General features: G+C 37.7%; 1 protein-coding gene across 1 annotated transcript; it reads right to left on the minus strand.

Moving 5' to 3' along the window:
- Positions 1-2: 2 nt before the first annotated feature.
- On the minus strand, positions 3-24,304 carry vwa5b2 (von Willebrand factor A domain containing 5B2). Its single transcript, XM_079875968.1, has 22 exons — positions 24,190-24,304; positions 21,196-21,338; positions 20,646-20,852; positions 19,075-19,300; positions 17,742-17,899; positions 14,634-14,765; positions 13,589-13,713; positions 13,306-13,482; positions 12,917-13,027; positions 10,072-10,274; positions 7,739-7,853; positions 6,568-6,753; positions 6,208-6,442; positions 4,800-5,077; positions 4,066-4,303; positions 3,650-3,970; positions 3,404-3,538; positions 3,125-3,253; positions 2,387-2,437; positions 2,020-2,095; positions 1,823-1,940; positions 3-966 (listed from the first exon to the last, which is right to left on the minus strand). Exons 2-22 carry the CDS (start codon positions 21,332-21,334, stop codon positions 397-399), a joined length of 3,930 nt encoding a protein of 1,309 aa, XP_079732094.1. The 5' UTR covers positions 21,335-21,338; positions 24,190-24,304; the 3' UTR covers positions 3-396.

Genomic DNA, 24,304 nt, shown 5'->3' on the forward strand with positions numbered 1-24,304 from the left:
ACTTCTGAATGGTAGTGTAAATTAAGGCAAGAATGTGTCATTTTGGTGAACTGTTTATGTTGGTGATTAGTTTTATTAACCATCCAATACTAGTCATTTTGCTATTGTTAGCATAAAGTGCTGTCAGACCTGCAGTTGATAACAGTGAACTACATTCTACTGCATAATTAAACTGAAGCCCTAGATTAAGGCAAAGCTTGTACAGTATTGTGGTCTGGGCATGAGAGAAACCGAAACACAACCCATAATTCAGCTTTATCTCTGTTCCTTTTTAAAGGACATCTTAGATGAATTCTATTCTGCTATAAAGTTGAATTGCGAGTCTAGCCAACAGGATTAATTTCCTGGTTTAAATTCAATTAAAGACCCAAGAACTTCATCTTTGAGGTCAGCTCCTCACATGTTATTGGGGTTGTAGCAGAGCACGTTCAGTTTAATATTTTCGTCCCAGTGACGCAACAGCAGAAAAAGCTGCCTGGCCGCTGCCCTCAACCCTACCAGGTCAACGCCCTCTGACAGCGATTGACACTTCAGCCAGAAATCCGCCTTGGCAGCCACCAATTCCCACTCCACAAAGAACCCAGCGCAGCGGTGCTCCAGCCAGGCCAGAGCTACCGCCGTGGCCCAACTGGAGCTTTCTACGTCCATCTGCTCCAGTTTCTCTCCATCTGCAGGATCCAACGGAGGACCTTCACACGTGTCAGCCTCAGAGCCACGTCCACTATCAACCTGTGGGACTCCACCCATCATTTTTGGAGAACCCTCCTCCAAAGGGTTGGACCATGACTCTTGCATGTGTCTCGCTGAAGTGGTGGCGGGTGGTGAGGTACAATGGAAAGGAGGGCTCAGACTGCTGCGGTGGCTCAGGTATGGGGACGCTCTTTTTAGGCGGTCCAGAGGGATCTGGATGCACTCGGAGTACGATTCGGACAGCAGAAACGCACCTGACGCCAACTGAAGGCGTACCTGTGGGGACACGAGAGGTAAAGTGGGTGACACTGGCTTTACGTTGTGAGTAGTTCTGTAAATCAGTATTCAGTGCTGGGTAGTAACTGATTACATGTAATCTGGATTACAAAAAAATATGAATAATATGTACTTGTAATTAGATTTACATTTTAAAATGCGCATAATCAGATTACAGTTACTTTTTTATGGATTACATGATTACATGCTCACATAATGGCAGTAAATTATTCATTTACTGACTCTGCCTAATTATTTTTTACATTTATTTTCTAAAAAATAAATCAAAAATATTTAAATCCCGGCAGACTTTGGCCATGTAATTCATCAATCTTCATCTTTATAAATGTTTGTTCATATAATGCCCATATTCCCAAACTTTTTTGTCAGCCGAACCCCTTATACCTAAAATATTTATTTGAAGTCACTTAAAGTTAATATTTTAATAAGTTAACAACACATTTGCATATTTGCATTTCACTTATGTTTGTTATTGGTCACACTAACATGCAGATAAACAAATAAAATATTTCTATTTTTACTATTCAAGTGTTTTATTTTGATTTGTTTTTACATATTTATGATTTAATTATTCAACATATGATTTATTTTTTATTTAATTTTATATGATTTAAATAATTACTATTAATCAAAACGGTATACAATAATCCCATTCAAATCTGTTATAAACGAGTTAGGTCAAAAGTAATCCGAAAGTAGTCTGATTAGATTACCTGAAATCAGTAATCTAATAGATTCCGTTACTAACTACAATTTTCATAATGTAATGTGTAATCATTAATAGATTACAATTTGTAAGTATTCTACCCAGCACACAGTATGCAATAACACCAACCAATGGCAAGTAGTCAGGCGTGTCTCTCTCTATGTGTCTGTCAGTCTCTGCAGAGAAACAGTGAGGTTTGAGAGGAGCTTGTTTTCCATTATTGCCCTTTAGTCTTCCCAGATTGAACCTGGAGAGAATATAATGAAATTCAGTGTTATAAGCATAATAAAGTATAAATCATTAAAATTTGTGATACTCATGCAGACTTGGAGCCGAAGAAGCTCTCCACAGAGCGCTGAGAGCGAGACGACACCGCTGATGGACTGACGCTCCCTCCTGTGCCTGAAAGACACACCATCATTACTCCCACAATTCACCATTCAGATGTTGGTTCATTTTTAAGGTATAAATAATACTATAGGTGCGGTCGCACTTAATTTTGTTCGGTGAAAAAGTTTCCTACTCAAATTCCACTGCATTGACCAGCAGAAAGCTGCTTGGTTTGAAAATGAATTCATGCTTAATGCATCGCTACACTATAGACATTCGATCTTTTTTTTGTCTGCGAAATTTTACCAAAATTTTGCTAATGTGACCGCACCGTAATGCATTCTTTTTTTCTCCTATACTCACTGCTATCCCAGGATGTCATGCTACAAGGGGATGCAGGTGTGTCGTCTCTGTCTGGGTCCAAGAAAACAGAATAGAAATTCAGAGTTGCACTGCACAGAATGCAAAGACATTGTTTTTTATAGTCTCATGGTTTCTTGTCTTGGTATTTCAGATTATTTTCCTTTTCAGGTATCTGAATGGGTGTTTATGGAAGTGCTTGTTGAGCCTTGGGGTCTGTTTATGGACTGTTTAATGCATATTGCGTGCAAAAATGGCAAGAGTTAGCTGAAATCTTAAGCTCCAAACTAAAAAAAAAAAAAAAAAAAAAACTAAAACTATCACATTTAAAATAATGTAATAATAATGAGTTTTAAAATGGAATTTATTCCTGTGATGCAAAGCTGAATTTCCAGCATCATTACTCTAGTCTTCAGTGTCACATGATCCTTTCGGAAATCATTCTAATATGCCGATTGACCACTCAAGAAACATTTCTTATTATCAATGTTGAAAACAGTTGTGCTGCTTCATATTTTTGTGGAAACCATAAGACATTTTTCAGGATTCTTTAATGAATTGAAAGTCCAAAAGAACAGCATTTATTTGAAATGGAAATCTTTTTCACTTTTGATCATTTTAATGTGTCCTTGCTGAATAAGTGTTATTTCTTTTAAAAAAAATACTTTACATAAACTTTGGTATGTGGTATATTACTTAAATGTACTATATGTGGGTGTACATATATAATTGATAAGATACCTGTCGAGGTGTGTGTATCTTCTGTCTCTTCACTGCCTCTGCTGGAGGGGTGGCGTCCAAATCCCACCGAGCACAACTTTTGTCTTCTGCTGCCGGAATGAGAACTGAGTCTGGTAACAAACCGCACACCTGACACACACACACACACACACACACACACACCTGGGAATTTCATTTCATTCTTCAATGAAATATGTACCTGTTAGATTAGCATATCTATTTTGTGTCACAGTCTTTATGTGAGATTGTGTGTGGTGTACATGTGCTGTATGTGTGTACCTGTGTGTCGTGCATCTGTGCCCTGAGGTTGATTTCTTGCATTGGTGTCTGTAGTGTTGAAGCTTGTGTACATGCAGACAATTCCACAGCTTTTGCTGGTCTGGATCGCTTTCATTCTGTACCGCTTGGAAGGTCCTACGTGCACACCCGTACCAGAATACACATTCAAACAAGAGAATATGTTGATGGGTCAGTTTTCAATTTAAAACCCAAACATTTTGTTTTTTACTCTTATTCCTATCAGACCTCTTTCAACTTCAATATCTGTTTCTTTCTCCGCCATGTTTTCAAAGTCTGTGATGACAGATCGTGCGGTCAGCTGGTGGATAATCTCATCCCAGGGCCCGGTGCTGGGTGGCAGGGTTGCTGAGTTCTCCGTGTCCCACAAAAGAGACAGATCCACATGGACCTCCCAGGATACCGCCCGTCCTCCCAGCTTGCCGTGGATTACTGAGCGACACTGGGCCCCTGAAGCCTGGAACTCTCCTGGAGGAGCGGCTGAAAACAGGCATTCAGGATCGGTGAAGGTGTCCCAGTCTAGTGGGGAAGCAGGGAACAGGAGGCCATCTGGTGAAAAGAAAAATATTATTTAATATGTGGACCATATTGTATATGTATCTGTGTATTTATGTTAATGCATAAAGGTATATGTTTTCCCTCACTGGAGTCAGTCAGACTGGGGTGGGATAAACCTCCTCGTGAAGTGCTTTGGGTGTCCGTGTCACTCTCCTCCAGTCGGCCCCCCAAGGCCTGTTCAAATGAGACCCTCTCTAGTGCCCTCCTCAGGCGGTGCATGTCCAGGTCACCCTGCGGAGATGAGAAACTTCGGCCAGCCAGAGCAGAGCGAGCTAGCGCCCTCTGCCTGAGACGAGACTCATCACGGTCTAAGAGCTTGCCAGCCTACAGAAACATGCATAGACTACCAGTTAGGATTATACTTTTGAATTTTTTATTTCTATTTTACCGTATGTTAAAGGTATAGTTCACTTAAAAATTAAAATTCTGTCATCATTTACTCACCCTCAAGTTGTTTCAAACCTGTATGAATTTTTTTCTTCTCCTGAACACAAAAGAAGATGTTTTGAAGAATGTCAGTAACCTGACAGTTGATGGACCCCATTGACTTCCATAGTAGGAAAAAAATACTATGGAAGTCAATGGGATACATCAACTGGGTTTGGTTTCCGACATTCTTCAAAATATCTTCTTTTGTGTTCAGCAGAAGAAAAAAATGAATGCAGGTTTGAAACAACTTGAGGGTGTGTAAATAAGTGAACTTCCTTTAAAGCTGTCTTGTCTTGTTTAGATTTCTGGTATTGCACATGTAAACTGATGCTAAACTCTCTCTACTCAATGTGAAGTGAATTCTTAAATACAAATGTCATGCTGATGTCACCTTCCCTGATGTAGAATCTGTGTCCCCTGAAGAGGTGGCATTCTGAGTCCACGGAGATTCCCAGCGGGAGAGGCCTCGACCCTGTGTTGGCTCCATTCTCTCTAAGCCGTGTGGCAGAGAACCCATGCCCAGCACAGAGCTCTCCGCTTGGGGAGAAACAGACGAGAAGGCCCTCTCGCTGCTCAGAGAACAGTGTGTCAACACGTACTGATCTTGAACATACGAAGCCTGTTGAATACGCCAGCGCACATCGCTGGTGCTGTAGTCAGTGTCACCACCTGTAGATAACACACACGTAAGGTATGATTGGAATGGCTGCTACTGCTTTTTTAAAGGGACAGTCCACCTAAAAATGATCCATCCAGCATGCAGTCATCATTTACTTACCCGCATTGTGTTCAAAACCTGTGTGACTTTTTCTTCTGTGGAACACAAAAGAAGATATTCTGAAGAAAGTTAGTAACCAAACAGTTTCGGTTCCTATTGACCTCCATTGTATGGACAAAAACTACTATGAAAGACAATGGGAACCAAAACTGTTTGGTTACTAACATTATTCAAAATATCTTTTTTTTGTGTGTTCCACAGAGGAAAAGTGCATAAATGTGTCTTTTTTGGGGGGACTATCCCTTTGAGTATGCATTATGTCAAAGACTATAGAATTACACAAGATGCGTCACTCGTATTGTTTTGAATGGGGAAAGGTGCAACGCTCAAGATGGCGGAATAAGTCCCGCCTTCTAAATAAGAGCCAATCGCCGATTGGTAAAGTCATCGCTTGATCCAACCTGAAAAATGTCGTTTTCTGTCATGATTCGAGCGTTAAGAAACAAAATTTATGAGACAGTTGTTGTCAGATTTGATTGGTTATTTTAAATATGAAATTTAATCGTAAGCTTGGCGAACAGTTCTGGAGAATTTGATGTTTCCCCATTCAAAAAGATGGGAGCTGCACTAAGCACTTGCATACCTGAGAGGCGTTTCAAAGATGGCCACCGAGTGAAATGACTTGTCTTAAAAGGACTTTGATTATGTACACTGTGCTCTATTACTACGTCAGTGGTTCTCAACCAGGGGCCTGGGGCCCTCAACAAACTTCCAAGTGGGCCTTAAGATGAGTTAAAATAAGACAAAACAAGCATTAAATTGAGCTAAAACCATTAAAAATCAAGACATTTATTATTATTTGATTATTTTTTATAATGAATATACATTTAATGCCAAGTTCTAAAATATTTTCTCAGGTAGAAATTTTAAGTGAGGGGGGCCTTCAGATATTGTTGTGGACAATGTGGGGGCCCTGAAGTCAAAAAGGTTGAGAACCAATGTAATACATACAACCAGAGCACATTATGTGCTATCCCACAATGCAAAGCACTTAAATCTTAAACAGATCCCATAGTCGTACCCGGGCTGACAGCAATATCGGTGGCATGTGCACAGGAGAATTCCGACGAGATTTCTCGAGAAATTTCCCGCAATGCTTCTTCAAAGTCTCCCTCCACCCCGCACTCTTTTACAGCATCTCTCTCGCGCTCCTCCGGGGGAACCAGAGGCTGAAGGAGCTCGGAAGTGGAGGGTGAGAGCTCGAAAACAGACCCCGATGAACCACGTGGGCGGCTTCTGTATGAACGAGGCTTCACCTGCTTAGAAGAAATTGTGCACACACTAACTAAGACTTTATACAAATCTATGCATTTATTAACATTTCTTCATTTGGCATATATTGAACAGAAGAAACTAAGTGTGGTAATGTACAGTCTCTCACCTCACTTTTCTGGGCCCTGAATCCAGATACGTCATAGAGAGTGCAGTAGCCAATCAGGCAGTTGCCAGGATAGAGCGGAGGAATTTCATTTGGTGAGAGAAGCGCCTCGACATTGTCCGGCACATACCAGTCAATCCGTACATCCGTCAACACGGGTTCCAGAGCTTTCTTTAGACATTTAATCAACTGTAGAGAATAATTGAAACGTTTCAAGGAACTACCATGTTTTTGTACATGGTAACGCAGTACTTTCATGGTATATTGAACAAGTACCATGATAGTACCATGGTATTTTTCTCCAAGTACCTTGGAGTTCAATGTAAATACCGTGGGACAAGAATTTCAGTACCATGGTACCAAAGTTTTACCAAGAAATGCCATTACTTATCATGGTGTCTGTCACCACAGTATGTTTTTGTAATTTAGATGCCCATCATTCACAACATTCTACACATCTATAATTAGTTTATTAAATATTTTGGCTAGATTTAAATTTTCAGCTACTAGTAAGATTTTTTTGTAACCAAAATGAAAGCTTTACAGTAATTAAGAAATTAAGACAGACAATAAATAATAGTATTGAAATTGTACTGTTGTTCTGTAAAATAAAATAATCATTTTTATAGCTATATATATATATATATATATATATATATATATATATATATATATAGCTATATACTAAATATGTTTTTGTTTTATAGTACAATAGTATTATTGCAAATTAATATACTGATATATTGAATATATTTATTGAATTGTTTAATTTTTATAATTTAAGTAATAAAAATATTATTTTGAATAATAATAAATATAATAATTATTATTTCTAAATAATTGTTTTTATTTGATAAAACAATAGTATTATTGCAATAGTCATATACGGATGTATTATTTAAATATTATTGTGAATAATAATAATTATTATATAATATAGTCTTATAGAATGGGGGAAAACAGGTTTCCATTTTTTTTTTGTCCTCAACTGAACACATGTCTGACAATATAAGATATTGTGCTTGTATAACAATATCAAACAATAATTTTTTTTTTTTTTTACTTCCATAAAAGCACATTTTAAATCAAATTGTCCTCAGCATGTCATAAAAGCAGAGTTGATAATAGCGGTTCTGTCTCTGCTCCCTGTAGAGGGCGCTGTGTACTCTCGCACCTTCGGCTGAAGCCTCTCTTCTTCACTGAGAAACTCCACACTGCCTCCCGTAACCTTGGCAACGCCCTGCAGTAGCCTTCGACAGGCCTGAGGACCAAGACCCAGGCCGAAACACCTGTAACACCAAAAATAAGTTATAACATAGGTAGGCATATATACATTATATCATACAAATGTAATATATATATAATGTACTCACTCTCAATCCCTCATAGCACATTGTCAATCCATGTTTTTAATTAATAATTAATAATTCAGTCACAAGCCACTTTATCAGGTACACCTGTCCAACTGCTCATTAACACAAATATCCTAATCAGCCAATCACATGGAAGCAACTTAATGCATTTAGGCATGTGCTGTGCTGCGCTGGAAGGGCTGCCGCTTTTGCATAGTTTGTGCCTGCTGTTTAATAATTAATTAAACGTAGCGAACTGGCAGGTCTAGTAGTAAAGAAAAAATATATCCTGAACTCTGCTATGGAAACTAGCATGTATGATATTACGCTGGACCAGCGCGGATTGGAAAATGGATGGATGATTGATTCAGCTGCGGCGCCATCTCCAGGCGAGACGCGGGAATCCATTCAGCGACAATCTCTGTCACAGTGCATTATGGGTATTCTATAGCCGTTGAGCGTACATCAGTTATACACTCGTTATTGCGGTGCATTGTGGGATTGAATGATTGCACTCAACGTCCACTATGGGTTCAGACACCACTACAAATGGCCGTCCCCTCAAATAGTGCCCTATTAAAGGGTATGGGGGGCGATTTCGGACACAGCCATGGTGAAGACGATCTGCTGAAATTGAAACTGAGCATCAGAATGGGGAAGAATAGTGATTTAAGTGATTTAGAACATGGCATGGTTGTTGGTGCCAGATGGCCTGGACTGAGTATTTCAGAAACTGCTGATCTGGGATAAGAATATTTGTAACAGAAATAACGATACTGTGTGTGGTTGAAAAGCCTGTTTGTGAAGCTGTTTCATATCTATACATCATGACAACTGCTCTCTCTGGCTCAGTGGCAGTGCCAACGCAGATATGAATATTCTGGTGAGATTTTGTCAAAGGTTTAATAGATACAGGCGAATTGCTGTCATTTAGGAATGAGATCATGTGGGTTTGAATAAAGATCGCAATCTTTTAACGATTGATCATGCAGCTCAAATATATATATATATATATATATATATATATATATATATATATATATATATATATATATATATATATATATGTATATGTGTGTATATATATGTATGTGATTCGATTTCTCATGACTCAAGAGTCGAGACATATGTTTGTCTCCGATGGATTGCCAGTGTGCTATGAGGGATTGAAAGTGAGAGAAAATAGAATATGTTTAGTATTCCTCTGACAATAATCTGGACCATTTCACTAATTAAATGTCTGAGTGGAAACAGAATCCAGACGACACACACACAACACAAGCTGTTTTGAATTCAGGTCTGCTCCGTCTGGGTCGAAAGCTTTTAAATGTCTTGACTGAGTATCAATAACGAGTCTGTGTTCCAGTACAGTGAAATCTATATCTGAGCGTGTGTGTCTGTGTTTTGTTCAAGAGCATTTCTCTCTAAACATTAGTCAGTGATTTATGGGAGGGGAATTTTGTGCTGTATAATGTGAACCACGGTACAGTTAAATTATTTCTCTCAGCTTCAGCTTTACAATGTCATGTGGGATATTCATTTTAAGGTGAAATCAACAGATACAAGAGTGTATAGGACATACAGAAAAGACACCAGAAAAATTGTTTAGAAATCGAGTTACAAAGTGTTTTTGATTTAGATATATTGTTGATGCATGGGGTGTTTCCATGGTAATGCCTTGGATAAAATTGATTTGAGTTTAACTGGCCTAAGTGTTTAGCTGGTGACAAAAGTGTTTGCCAGTGTGAAATGTGTTGAGCATCTTTTGCTGTAGTAAAAGGTGTTTAGCTTTTATGTTTGGATGCTGATATGATTTTTTTTTAGATAACTTTAAGGTTAGTTTTGAAAGTATTTATTTACTGATGTTAAAAGGCTATTATTAACATTTTAAAAGGTATTTTCTGCATCCCTTTTGAATAATGTACTACTGACTGACTCTATATATTGATATCAATAATAATCAATTCGATTATCTGATATGGATCATGAGTTTGATCTGGCTTTTCAGATTTTACCTGTAATATTTTTTGTTATTGTTGTTGTTTTTTGCTGAAACAAAGCGTTTCTGTTTAGATTAATTTTTGTATTATTTTATAGCATATGTGTTACCTGGCATAGTGTTTTCAATGCCAATTTAACCTAACGTTAGTTTTACCTGACGTTACATGCGTTCCTCCTGACCAGTTCTAACACACGGCCCACATTGCTAAAGGTTCCGTCGGTGATGATGAAGAGCTGTCGTGGGCAGCTGCGGTGGACGGGCTGCTGATAAACCCAGGACAGTGTCCCCCACAGGTTAGCACCACCTTGGTCAGTGCGCATCTTCTGGATGTACTCCAATGCCTGAGTCACTGTGCTCTGAGAAACGAGAGAGGGAGAGAATGGCAGAATTCCCTTTAACCTTGAAAACAGTAACGTTTTAAAGAAATATTCCAGGTTAAACATAGCTTTATCATAAATAACAGCACTTGAGGCATCTACAAAGTATTTTCAAAGTTAATCAATGTCTACCCACCCCAGTCTTAGTAAAAAAAATTATGTTAAAAAAAGTAAATATGGTTCATAGGGCTTAAGTTGACATGAAAAACTCCTCTAGAGAAGCCTTTCTTGATGTAGATGTGGAGCAGTGGTGCATAATGGAGCAAACAAGTTTGTTTTTGATCACTGCGTGCTGTAAAATGCATGACAGTGCCATATGGCTCTCGCTGTTTTAAAGCACTTTGTCCTGCCAGACCCTGGACCTGCTTGATCCTGATAATGCAGCGTCATGGAAACCAGTAGTAGCGAGTGACCTGGACAGAGATGGTTATCAATTGGCCCCAGGTCCCTCACAGGTAAACAGCAACCATCTCACACACATCCAGAACCCTATGTAGCCTCCATCTGAGATTCTCTTGAAATAAACACAATGATTTGTTTGGCTACTACAGCTAAGATGAGTCTGGAGAAACACTTACAAATCTGACTTGTGATGCAGCTTCAATTAAATGTTTATTCATTTGGCCCGCCAACTTAGCCTGGTTTCTCCCAAGGTTTGTTTTTCCACTGTTGCCTTTGGCTTGCTTAGCTGGGGTTTAGAAGACGCTTAGGGCCAGATTTACTAACAGACTTAAAAGCCTATCTTAACCCATTTTGTGCTTGACATGGCTGCTTCTGTGTTCTTTAATTTGTGCATTGTCAATAGATCACCTGCAGAAATTTCCACTCCCAATGTCCCTTTTATGGGATTGCAGTCTCATGATAATTTGCCCTGTTTAGTAAATCTGACCCCTTAATATTCAGTAAAGGCCTGTTCACACCAAGAACGATAACTATAAAGATAACTATATTAGCGTCCACACCAGAGGATGATATTATTCTTGATATTATAAAAAGTGCGTCTTTGTCTGCCGCTTTAAATGCACAAGCTCGTTACAGCAGGATGGATTCTAATTGGCCTGATTCTGATTGGATAAAATCATTCTGAAAGTGATTCCAACGATATTGTTTCTCTGTGCCGTTATCGCTATAGCTGTGGTGTGAACTCTGCTATTCTTTAATATTGAGAATGCATTTAGATCTATATCTTTATTGTTATCTTTATAGTTATCGTCCTTGGTGTGAACGGGCCTTAATACTGCATTATCGATTTAACTACATTGGCACTATTAGATGAGAACAATGAATTGAGCTGGATGATGACACTACACTCTTCTGTAGAGCTGCTTTATAGCTGAAGCAAACATTTTATAATTAATTAATTTTAATTTTTAATTAATAATAATTTTAATTAATTTTAATTAAATTAATAATTATTTTTGCAACATCAACGCTGTTATTGAACTGAACTGAATCAACACTGAACTGACTCAAAGTGAATAGTGAGGGACACTATTGTCTTCTGTAGAGCTGCTTATAGCTGAATTGAACTCGTTTCGATTAACTTTAGGTTGCTTTCACATTAGCACGTTCTCACTCACTTTCCTGACATGAAATGGATTCCTGCTTTAGAAAATTTGCAGCAGATAGATGCAAGTGCCATTATGTGCTGGCAATTTGGAAACAAAACCAAAGGTTCAAAAGTCAATATATAAAAGGCGAGCAACGCTATGTGTCGTCGTTACCAAGTAACATGGGTAAGCAGCTGCAAACGCAAGGCAGTACAGAATCAAAACTGTGAACTGTGAACACAATCCAGTGGGGGCAGGGGGTGGAAGCAATTGAACTCTCATCTGTTAAGATAGTCACTGTGTCAGATTATGCGATTTTGACTCCTAAATTCTTGTAGTTTTCGGGACAAGAAACATCTCAGGCACATGTTGCTTCCCAACCAATCATTGCTTGCCATCTTTAACGACGTGTGTGATGTCATCGAGAAGGCGGAACTAGCGACTGACTTCTCGAAACAAGAGCGTAAACAAACAATGGCTACCGAAGCGGCGGGTTTTGTACTGTCTTGTTGTCAGAAAAGCCCCAAAAAAGAAAGAGGCACTTACCATTATCAATATCATTGTCTCTTTTGTTTCGCCATGAATGAAAGCTGTGTATGAAAGAGCTTCTGTGCTCATATTGGTCAACATCACAGATGTAATGAAACTCGTCATGGAGGAGCGGGATTTTTTTAACATGCTAGTCTTTCTGTCGGTTGTCGTCCACTATGACACTATATGAGATATAACTCTTTATCAATTCTTGCGTCCCGTTGGCCATTGTTGTTTACAAAATCACAACAACACCATACGTCAAACGGATCTTGCCAAAATCGAGGTGATATCGTGTAGTCTGAACCCGCCATTACAGTTATTGAACTGGACTGAACCAACTCTGAAATGACATGAGTTGAATAATGACACTATTGTATTTGTAAAGCTGCTTTACAGCAGAATTAGAATTTGTCCTATATTTGGTGAAGTTTGCATAATTGATTGTTGTTTTCCTGTTTATTACTGTGAAGCTGATTTGAAACAATCTGTAGTGTGTAAAGCGCTATAAATGTAAAGGTGACTTGACTTTAGACTCACATCTGTGCAGGGCTTGCTGGAGCTGAAAAGAGGCCTGACAGGAGAGCAGATGCCAGCGATGTTCAGCATGGTGCGGCTCGGCAGACTCTTGATGGCCACTAACATCCCCTCCTGTCAAAAATATGAAAGCACAAGGAACATTTATGGTTATTTTCAACTTGCATAATACTGCATATTCAGAGTGGAATCCTTTCAGGGCCATATTTAATTTGCTTAATTTGCTTTTTCGGGCTACTAACTTCTGGTGGTAACACATATTTTAAGAACCAATGATCTATGCTTTATAACAATGACAACATTTTGAGAAAAAAAAGTATGTACTGAAGCAATTAAGACAGAAAAAACTGCACTGTTCACACACAGCTGCTCATACAGAAGGTCGCAAGAACCTTGATCTTGTTGATGTTGTGCTGTGTCATTGTGCTGCTGTTTTCAATGAGGAAGATGAGTTCCCTGCTGGCCTGCTGCAGTTCTGTTGGTTCTGACAGCAGATCTGGGGAGAAGTTAAGCATCAGGACCGGGTTCAAGAGCAGATCCTTATGATAGCGTCTCCGCACGAACTCCAGCTGGGGGAGGCACATGCACACATGTAGTAACAAATATATAATACTGTTCTTAAAAGACAATCACGATGAAGTCAGCAATGCAAGTGTTTAACACCAGTAATCTTACCCTCTTCTCAGACTCTGCCTCCTTTCGGGCACAGCGAATGAAATCACGACGAGCACGGATCTGCTGCTCATATTCACTAAATGTGAGCAGGCCTCTCTCTAGGATGACCAATGGGCTGTGAGGCTCTGCAGGCAACAGTGGCAGTGACTTGCAGGTGATTACATTGATGGAATTGTGCCAAATTCTAACCCCCATCCAAGAAGTAACAGTTTATAAAACCTGATGCCTTATGGTCATATTTTGTTCTAGCTGATCAAAAAGCTTTTCTTGTCAGCCTTCTGCTATATTGCATAGAGTATGATGGGTTAGCAGTCTAACTGACGATTCAAAGTTTAGATTGACCATTTATATTTTAAAAGACCCAGCATCACAGGAATAAATTACATTTTTAGGTATATATTAAGTTGAATTGTATTAATATTTTACTGTATTTTTGATCAAATAAATGCAGCCTTAGTGAACTTCTTTCAAAACCTGACCCCAAACTTTTAAATGGTATAGAATTAAAAGCAATATTGTATGATTTCCCATCAGGCACTGAATAGTCTACTCAAAAAAGTCAGTCATGCTTTGGGGTCCAAGAAGGGTAGGATTTGGCTCAACACTGAAGTTTATGATTTACAGTATTTAGCTGACCATTTTTCACTCATAGAAAAAACGGAAGGGAGAAATTGCAATGCTCAATTTGGTAACTGTAGAAAAGGAAGTCCCACCTTTTGGTTTAAAGTCTATTGTCTTACTAGTAAAGGCATCAGCTGTATTTTTTGCTATAAAGTGTACATTTTCATTAGCTGTATAAAAACATTTTGTAGCATAATTTGAGCTGGAGAAGCTAAATTTATGATGAAATCAGAATTTGTTGCTGCTTTGAAATATCAATGTTACTGAAATGCAATCTAAACACAGTTTTGGAGATTTTGGTCTTTCTGCATTCAAGCAGAAAATGGCTATATGACATGCATAACTAGAAAATAGCTGAGGAGGTGTTACCAGAATGACCAACAAGTTTGTGATTTTAACATTTTAGGCCTACTGTAGCTCTCACCGCTAAGGTGTAGTATTATTTCCAGATGTCGGTCACATGGATGCTCCTCGGCCAGTGTGATGTAGGTTGCAGACGCAGACTGTGCACTGGGGTCAGCATCCGCACGCAGGGCATGGGTGGGGCTTTCCAGACCTGCAAATGCAGAGACGGCATAAAAAGAGGTTACAGAGCCTGTTAACATGACATTTCAGCACTGATTTGATTAGTTGCTGTTAAAGAATATTATTGGTGGGAATCTTTGACATCTAAGCCTCAGGGAACTAAAGCTATAATAAAATTGATCCTGAATCTCTTGAATTACATTTCAGTCAGCCATTTGATATAAACCTTGATATGCATATAAAACATCAATTAAACTAACAAAAACGGTTAGAGATGTTGGCTTTATAATCAGTTCAACCATGTAATCAAAATTATTCAACCCCCATTGCAAATCTTGAAAAAGTGGTTTATTGGCAACATTTACAGACATTCAGCTGTTTGCAATGAACAAATCAAACAAAAGTAATTGAAATTGCTCAACACAATAAATGTCAAGTGGTTTCCACAAATTCGACTGAAAATGCAACTTTTAATGACTTCTGCAGTCTCAAAATTATTCAATCCCCTGAACAGAATCCCTCACAACAACACAAATCTGCAAAAAAGGTGTTGCCTCAAGCACACCTGATGCAACTAATCAAGGGCTTCATTAGTTGCACCAGGTGTGCTTGAGCTAGAACACATGAAATATCTGAACTGGCTAGGTTTGTTGAGTGTCACGTTTGACTGCATTTTAGAAACACGGCTAAGTAAAAAAATGGTCCAAAAAGTTAAGAGAAGATATTGCCCTTAACAAACAAGGAACAAGATACAACAAAATAGTGAAGGAACAAAATGTTCTCAGAAACACTGTTGGAAGCATAGTTCGCAAGTTCAAAATTAAAAGAACAGTGGTTACACTACCTGGACAGGGCAGAAAAAGGAAGCTATCAGCGGCTGCAACCAGATTTCTGAGAAGGCAGGTTCAGAAAAACCCTCGAATGACTGCAAAAGACCTGCAGCAAGTCTTGGTGGCAACATGCCAAAACTCTAAGACGTACACTACTACTGACCCAAAAGCATAAAAAAGTCGGCTCCAGTTTGCTCAAAATCATATAAATAAGCCACAGAAATTTTGGGATTCTGTTCTGTGGAGCGATGAAAACAAAACTGGAACTTTTTGTCCCTATGGATCAGCGTTATGTCTGGAGGAAGAAGAATGAAGCATATGCTGAAAAGAACACTGCCTACAGTTAAGCATGATGGGACTCGGTGATGCTCTGCGGCTGCTTTACATCCTCTGGCACTGGAAACCTGCCGTGTATGGAAGGCAAGATGGATTTATTGAAGTATCAGGAAATCCTAGGAGAAAACGTCATGCCGTCAGTGAGGAAGCTGAAGCTTGGGCGTCATTGGAACTTCCAACAGGACAATGATCCCAAGCATACCTCAAATTCCACCAAGGCTTGGTTGCAGAAGAAGCCCTGGAAGATTCTACAGTAGCCATCAGTCACTTGACTTGAACTCCATAGAAAATCACGATGGGATTTGAAGAAGGAGGTTGCAGCGCGCAAACCCAAGAATAATACTGAACTGGAGGCCATTGCTCATGAAGAATGGGCTAAGATTCCTCAGAAACACTGCCAGAAGCTGATGTCTGGCTATACATTTCGTTTGCATAACAGCAAAAGGGTGTTCTACTAAGTACTAAAGATGCTTGGCATGAAGGGGTTGAATAATTTTGAGTCAGCAGAAGTCATTAAAATGTTCATTTTCAGTTGAATTTGGGGATACCACTTTTTTGATTTGTTCATTGCAAACAGCTGAATGTCAATTTTGCTAATAAACCTGATTTGCAATGGGGGTTGAATAATTTTTATTACAACGATATGTTTTAACTTTAGAATTAGCTTTTTAAAATGGATATTATTTTGGTTTCTTTCTTTAAAAATCTTTAAATATACTATAGCCATTCAAAAGTTTAGGGACAGTAAGAAAGTTTAAAAAAAGAAAAGAATACTTTAGCAAAGTAATGTTACAAAAGATTTCAAATAAATTCTGTTATTTTGAACTTTCTATTCATCAGAGTATCCTGAAATAAATCATGGTTTCCACAAAAATATTAAACAGCACAGCTGTTTTCAGCATTGATAAAATAATACTAATAATACTAATAAATGTTTCTTAAGCACCAAATCATCATATTTGAATGAAATGCATGAAAATATATAAAAATAGGAAAGGGTTATTTTAAATTGTAATAATATTTCACAATATTGCTGTTTTACTATTTTATTGATCAAATAATAGCAGCCTTGGTGAGCATTAGAGACTTCTTTCAGAAACATAAAAAAATCTTACCGACCACAAACTTTTGAACTGAACGAGTACCATATTCATATACTACAGTATACAGTATATACAGTATACTTCATGATATTACCAAGGTAAATGTAAAATTAAAACTATATTACCAAGGTACAAAATTATAATAATCTGATACATGTACAAACAAATATTGTATTAACATGGTAAATTTATATTGTTGGTATTATATATATTATATTTATATAATATAAAAATGTATATTACCATGGTTCAGTTTTCAAAAAATTATTTCTTTGGAGTGTCCAGCTCAATGTCCATTAAAGTCAAGACGGCTGAAACAGAGTGGCCACTTTCCTCTGGAGCGGAACAGTGTCACCACTGTGATTTAGGACTCTATATCACCCTGCCTCAATCTCTTTCCTCTGTTCTAGTGGCCTGGAGCCTGAGCCAAACACTCACACACACACGCTTTGGCTCCTTCTGGCAGGCTCACTGATGTCTATCATAATCACTGATGTCCATGCCAAGTTTTACGCTAACTGGATTATTTCAGAACACAAACTGGACCTGCATGAATGTACAGTGCTCTTAAAAGGGGGCTCTTGTCCTTCTGTGACGGACAAAGACAGGTAAGAGACAAGCCCGCTTTTTGTCTCCTCCTCCAGATATCACAGTTCTAGAACTTTCCTGCTTTTACATTTAAGCTCTTGCTGTAGTGACTTATGTTTTATAGATTGGACAGACAGATATAAATGTTACCGGCCAGCAGACAGGCTCCTCGAACCAGCAGCTGGAAGCTGAGCTGATAAGGCGAGAGGTTGGTGGCAGAGCTGGTGAGCAGAGCATGTGTGCACTGCTGCCTGACTCCTAGCATCCTCTCCTGCTTTCCAGACACATTGCCAAAGCACGTAGTCGGGCTGAAGGAGAGACGTTAAATATGATTCTTGGGAGGGCAAACTCACAATCTGTTATTCAGGTGGTGTAAATTATAAAGCAAAACGTAAGGGTGTTTTATCAAAAAAATACCCTTTACAATGCATTGATAATAATATAATAATAAGAAATGTTTTTTGAGCACCAGATCAGCATATTTGAATGATTTCTGGAGGATCGTTTGACACTGAAGGCTGGAGTAATGATGCTGAAAATTCAGCTTTGCCAACACAGGAATAAAACACATTTTTAAAATACATAAAAATAGAAAATTGTTATTTTAGATTGTAATAATATTTTCACAATATTTCTGCTTGTGTTGTATTTTAATCAAATAAATGCAGCTTCTTTCAAAATAATTTTTACTGACCCCAAACTTTTGAAGGGTAGGGTATATTTTACATATGTTTTATGAATTTGAATTTACAGTGGCCTTAAAATGTAATGGAAATAGACTATATATAAGCTATATGGACGTTACCGGACACTAGTGATTACAGTTTATAAAGTTATAATTATGGATATTTTTCTTACAAAAACGCATTGCTTCGCTTCAGAAGGTCTTTATTGGAGCTGTATGGATTACTTTTATGATGGATGAATGTGCTTTTTTGGGCTTCAAAAAAGAAGGTACCATTCACTCCCATTAAAGCTTGGAAGAGCCAGGATATTTTTTAATATAACTCTGTGTTTGGCTGAAAGAAGAAAGTCGTATACACCTAGGATGGCTTAAGGGCGAGTAAATTATGGGATCATTTTAATTTTTGGCTGAACTAACCCTTTAACTCACCCTCATGTTATTCCAAACCTGTAAGACTTTCATGTGACTAAAAGCCTAAATTAAATATTTTCATAATTGAACTGCTCAATTCATATGGGTTAATTTTACGTTTCTTTGTGAACTTTTTGATGTTAAAGTGGTAGTTGTGTAGACTGTCAATGGAGGGACAAAAATCTCTTAGATTTCATTAAAAAAGATCTTCATTTGTTTCGAAGATGATTGAAAGTCTTACGGGTTTGGAAAGACATGAGGGTGAGTAATTTAATGACATAATTTTTATTTTTGGGTGAACTAACCCTTTAAGTGTGGCTATACTTTTTAGGACCACTGCAATTATTAATAGTAGTAGCAATGAAGAATTAAAGAGGTTAGCTTTACCTGTTCTCCTCTGATTTCCCCCCATTTTCACTTTTTCCTGGTTGGATTCGTGTTCTGACAATAGGTGTGAGCACCGAGGGATAGACCAGGCGGATTGCACCATTTTCAAGTGTAGGAAGTTCAAGGGTGGTACTGATGACAACAGACACAATATCTAGCGGTCCAATCTGTCCTGTGCTCACAATAAAAGTGCTCCTCTCCAGGTCCTCATCCAGGAACAGATGACCTGAAATGAAAAAAAAGTACAACAATCTCTCAAAGACCTGAAAAATAAAACTGTTGTTGGAATGTCAGGATTTAATCTAAAATGTTTCAAAAGACAAAATAATAATGTTCAATTTTCCGAATTTTTACAGAAAGACCCAAATTGGAATATTTGTATATTGATAAAAGGACCATTCAAGTGCAGGCACAGAGCCAACAGAGCTCTAAGCAATAATGAATGTTGCCCTCACACTTCAGACTGTACAAGTACAAAGCACTATAAAGAGAGAACGCAAGATTTATGAGAACACCAATACACTTCTTTAGTGTGTGCTTGTGAATTTAGAAAGAACTGCTTTTTCTTTATCTGGAATCAGTGTTTCAAGAGAACAGCAATAAAGATCAGTGGCGATGGCATGTCTTGTCATGCTTATCTTAGCTTTTTAGCTTATATAACCTTTCAATAACTTCCATTATGAGGCAGTTTTCATAATGAAATGGACCAATATGTTAATGTTGTTAATGTAATATCATGTAAGTGTGTGTGGTTCTGGTAAACCTTACATTGTGGGGACAAAATGTCCCCATAAGAATGGCAATACCAGAAATCTTTGACCTTGTGGGGACATTTTTTGGTCCCAATGTGTAAAACAGCTTCTAAATCATTCAGAATTATGTTTTTTGATAATGTAAAAATGCAGAAGGTTTTCTGTGAGGGTTATGTTTAGGTTTAGGGTAAGGGGATAGATTATACAGTTTGTACAGTATAAAAAAATAATTTTGTCTATAGAAAGTCCCCATAAAACATGGAAACCCAACGTGTGTGTGTGTTCGTGTAAGCTTGCAGATTCCTTGCTGGAAAGTAGTAGTGGTTGTGTGTCAGCTGAAGTGCACATGCAAGTCTACATTTCTTCCTCAACTGAAAATCCTAGAGAGATGATTATTATTACAATTATTTTATTGTAAACAATGGTCCAATATTGAAGTTGGAATCCTAATGACATACAGTTTGTCAAGATTAGAATTTCATGTTAACAGCTTGCAGTGAATGTAAACAACAATGTGTGGGTTAAAGACTTTCTTACACCGTACTAAAGTTTTAATTATTGTTATAATTCTACAATAACTCTTTTTCAGAGAGTTTTTCAGAATCAGAATGATTTTCTCCAGATGATGAAGGATAAAAACATTGACAGCCAATCAGAATCTACCGGGCGTTAAAAAGCTCAAGCATTTAAAGCGGCAGAAGACATAAGCGTGCTTACAATACACAACGTTATCATCAGTTGGTGTGGACGCTCATGTAGTTGTTGTTATAGTTATATTTAGTTATCGTACTTGGTGTGAACTGGCTTTAAAAGGCTCACCGTTGGAGCACTGCATCTCCAGACCTGTTCCTCCACAGCATCCCCACTCCTTGCTGTGACCACACTGTGTGTGCAGCGCTGATCCTGGGCAGCAGTCCAAACAGCAGTCCGCTCGGCTCTGGAGCTCCACACTGACCAGCCTGCCAGACACCACTGCCTCAAAACCCACCACCACCTCCTTCTCCCCCAGAGGATACACAAACACACCTGAGCAGGTGACGAGGACATTGTTTTATTTAAGTCTTTGTTTTCTTACCTTTTACATATTCAGTGTATCTGAACTGTTCTGTAGTACACTGTCAAGGCCAACTACAATTGTACCTTTAGGGATACAACAAAATTTCACTGGGGCAGTACCTTTAAAAGGGCAACTTTGTACCTTATAAACCCCTAAAAGGTGCCGTAATGTTCCCTTGAGGTGCTGTTAGGAACTTGTATGGGTAAATAACGTACAAAGATGTCTCTTTAATGGTCCTGCCCCAGTGACATGCTGTTGTACCCCTAAAGGTACAAGTTTTGTACAAGAGTGTATGTGTGCATGATCTCTTACCCTCCACAGGTTCAGGGTCAGTATTCACATATGTCAGATGAGCGGTAATGCCCAGAGAGCAGCCGTTGGCACAGGAAGTGATGTGGGATGTCTTCAGCAAAAGTGGTGCCCATGTGGTTCGGTTTTTCAATCCTGGCATTTTCCTCAAGAGAACATTATCAGCTTAAGTTAATTATGCTTGTTAAGTGGATGTCAGCAACAAGATCCCTTAAGAATATTAAACATGATAATTAATACACTTCATTTAATTAAAATGTTGACTTTGGTAATCATGACAGAGTAGCACTTTATTTTACAGTCCTGTTCCCCATGTACATACTATGTACTTATTACAGTAATTACAATAACTGGGTAATAACTAGGTACTAACCCTGAACCTACACCTTAACGTAACCTTAACCCCTGTATTTACATGCAAGTACTGTAAAATAAAATGTAACCCATAACAGTATTACAGTGAAGCCACTCATTACTACCTGCCATAGAAAAGAAAGGTCTATAAAAATAGGACCCAATGTACTTTATGTAAAAGTACATGGAATTATGGATATGGAATTTTCCATTGGTGTTTACCCCTATTTTGTTGTGTTTTAAACTTAACAGATACTGTCCTGGCAGAAAATGACCAATACCTTTTACATTTTCATTACCTGAAATACAATAAATATTAACTGAAATAAAATTATAAAAAATAAAAAAGTATAAAGACATAAAATTATTTTCTTTCAGCTACAGCTACAACATTTCTCACTTTTGTTTAATAAAGGTTAAAGTACTAAAATTAATAAAACTAAATTAAAATTTATAGGCATATTTTAAAAAACTATAAGATAATAAAAATGACAAAAACAATTAAATTACTAAAACTTCAAATGAAAACAAAAAATGTAAAAACATCTAATCATTTAATAAAATTATCATTTAATCTAATTCGATCAAAAGTCTAATTATTTATTTAAAAAATAACACAAACTATAAAAGTATTCAGTATAAATGATTGTTAATTCACATAACTCTGTTTACAGCAAAACCACCAGTGTTAGACTATTTCAAACACAGTGGATGTAATGGGTGGTAAATAGAGATAAACTTTAAAACCAAATCTACACAACATATCAGAGGCAGTAGCAGCGAATTTCCATTGGATTATTTGCTTCAGCAACCATGAAACATTTTAAGAGCAGACACAAGCTCTCCTTCACATTACTGGCTGTGTCCATCCCACATGATGCCTGGCAACCGGACGCCTCTCATCCTGTCACAGTGGGAATGTACGTGTCAAACATTAACAGACTGGTCAATAGTGCTCCTGCACATGCATACAAACGTAATGCTCGAGTCAACAGCCTGCTGTCTCTGCACAGGTACAGATGCTAATGTTTAGATGGTGTTTGGTGAATAAGGAGACAGAGGATCTGAAATCTTTCAAAACCATTCCCCCGATGACACCTAAACCCTGACAGATGTCTAATTCAGTCTAATTACTATTATCATGTTCTGCCCAATGATCAATCTAAAGGGGGAGATAAATATTGAGGATGTAGAATCCACATAGTGGTGTTTGTTCAGTGTCTCACAGGTGCTCCTTGAAAACACCTGCCATCTGGACACTGGTCCACTTACTGGGATTTACTGTGCCATGATTAAATGTCAAGCGCAGACGAATACAATCATCACAATAGTGAGTGTTTGTGCGTAAATTGCTCTTATTAACATTGAAGATTCACTTTTGACTTGCTGACTTTAATGTCTTGCAACTAAATACGTTGTATTTTTGACAACATTGTTGCACACAACAATATTTCTAAAAGCATTTAGATAAATTATTTGTATAGTTCTTTTTTTTTTAAAAAAGGAAAACTTTTAAACTGTGATTTACAGTGTCTTATATAGGTATCAAGCACATGGAACAATGCCACCACAATGACAATTATGGAGAGAACCTTAATATGCAAGATGGATTGCTGAGTAAACCATAGGTAGATGCAAAGTGAAAGGCAACAGAGCAAATGAAGGTGGGAAGATTTGATTTTAATGAATTGGGAAGTTTTATAGTGATCATCTTACTAACTGCACAATGCTGTACTATTTTATAGTTACATGGACCTGATGGAGTCAGAGTTTTTTTTTTTTCTAATTACACAAAGTTGACAGTTTAAATCAGAGCAGTTCAGCTCTCTGTAGATATTGCATTTATAAGATGACAGAGAAAATATCATCAGAAAACTAGATAGAATAGGTGTGGTTCACATATAATATCTGAACCACACTGAACTGTACATACATAGCCTACATAAACAGTCTGTTGATGCAACAAAAGTAAACCTGGACAACTATTGTTCAAATTTGCAATTTACAAATAGAATAAAACAAGGAAAGATGCATAAAAATCACATTAGATTGTGAGTAAATTGCTCTTATTAGAATTCAAGATACTCTTTTGTCTTGCTAACTTTGAGTTGTAGCTAAACATATCTTGCAACTAAATGGTATTTTAGAAAACAGAGTTGCACATTCTAGTATTTTTTAATGAGATTAAGTGAAATTTGTACAGAGAAAAAAAAATGTGATTCAAGCTTTAGAGCTTTACCAATACAGTAATAAGGAAAGGGACGTACAATTAAATGATATAAAATAAAAAAATAAATAAAAATAAAAGATTAGCGAAAGTTGATCAAATGAATTTGCAAGTTTGTATCATCTGAGGGAATAGACCACTGAATCATTCAGAATATGTTCAGCCAATATCAAATTGCTGAGAATCATATCGGTAACAAAACATTTCAAATTTTGACGACAAAAGTAAAGTTTACACAAATGTATTTAAAAAAACTATTATAGACATGCACTTATCATTTGAGCGAGTTAATTTCAGAACACCAGAGTCCGTATGACTAATAACAAATAATACAAATTACAGCGACCGAACTGTTTTGGTATGTTTTGAAAAGGATCAAATTATGCACTTTGGGTACACGTCGAGTTTTGACTTACTTGATGAGCTGCTCCCAGATTTTTTCCCGGTTTGCTGTGATTCGGACGGTGACGTGTTACAGGTCTCTCTCCATCTCTCCATCACGCTCTGGGCGGAGGGACTCGAGCGCGAGCA

This window comes from Squalius cephalus, assembly GCF_949319135.1.
Source record: "Squalius cephalus genome assembly, chromosome: 7".
Classification (NCBI taxonomy): Eukaryota; Metazoa; Chordata; class Actinopteri; order Cypriniformes; family Leuciscidae; genus Squalius; species Squalius cephalus.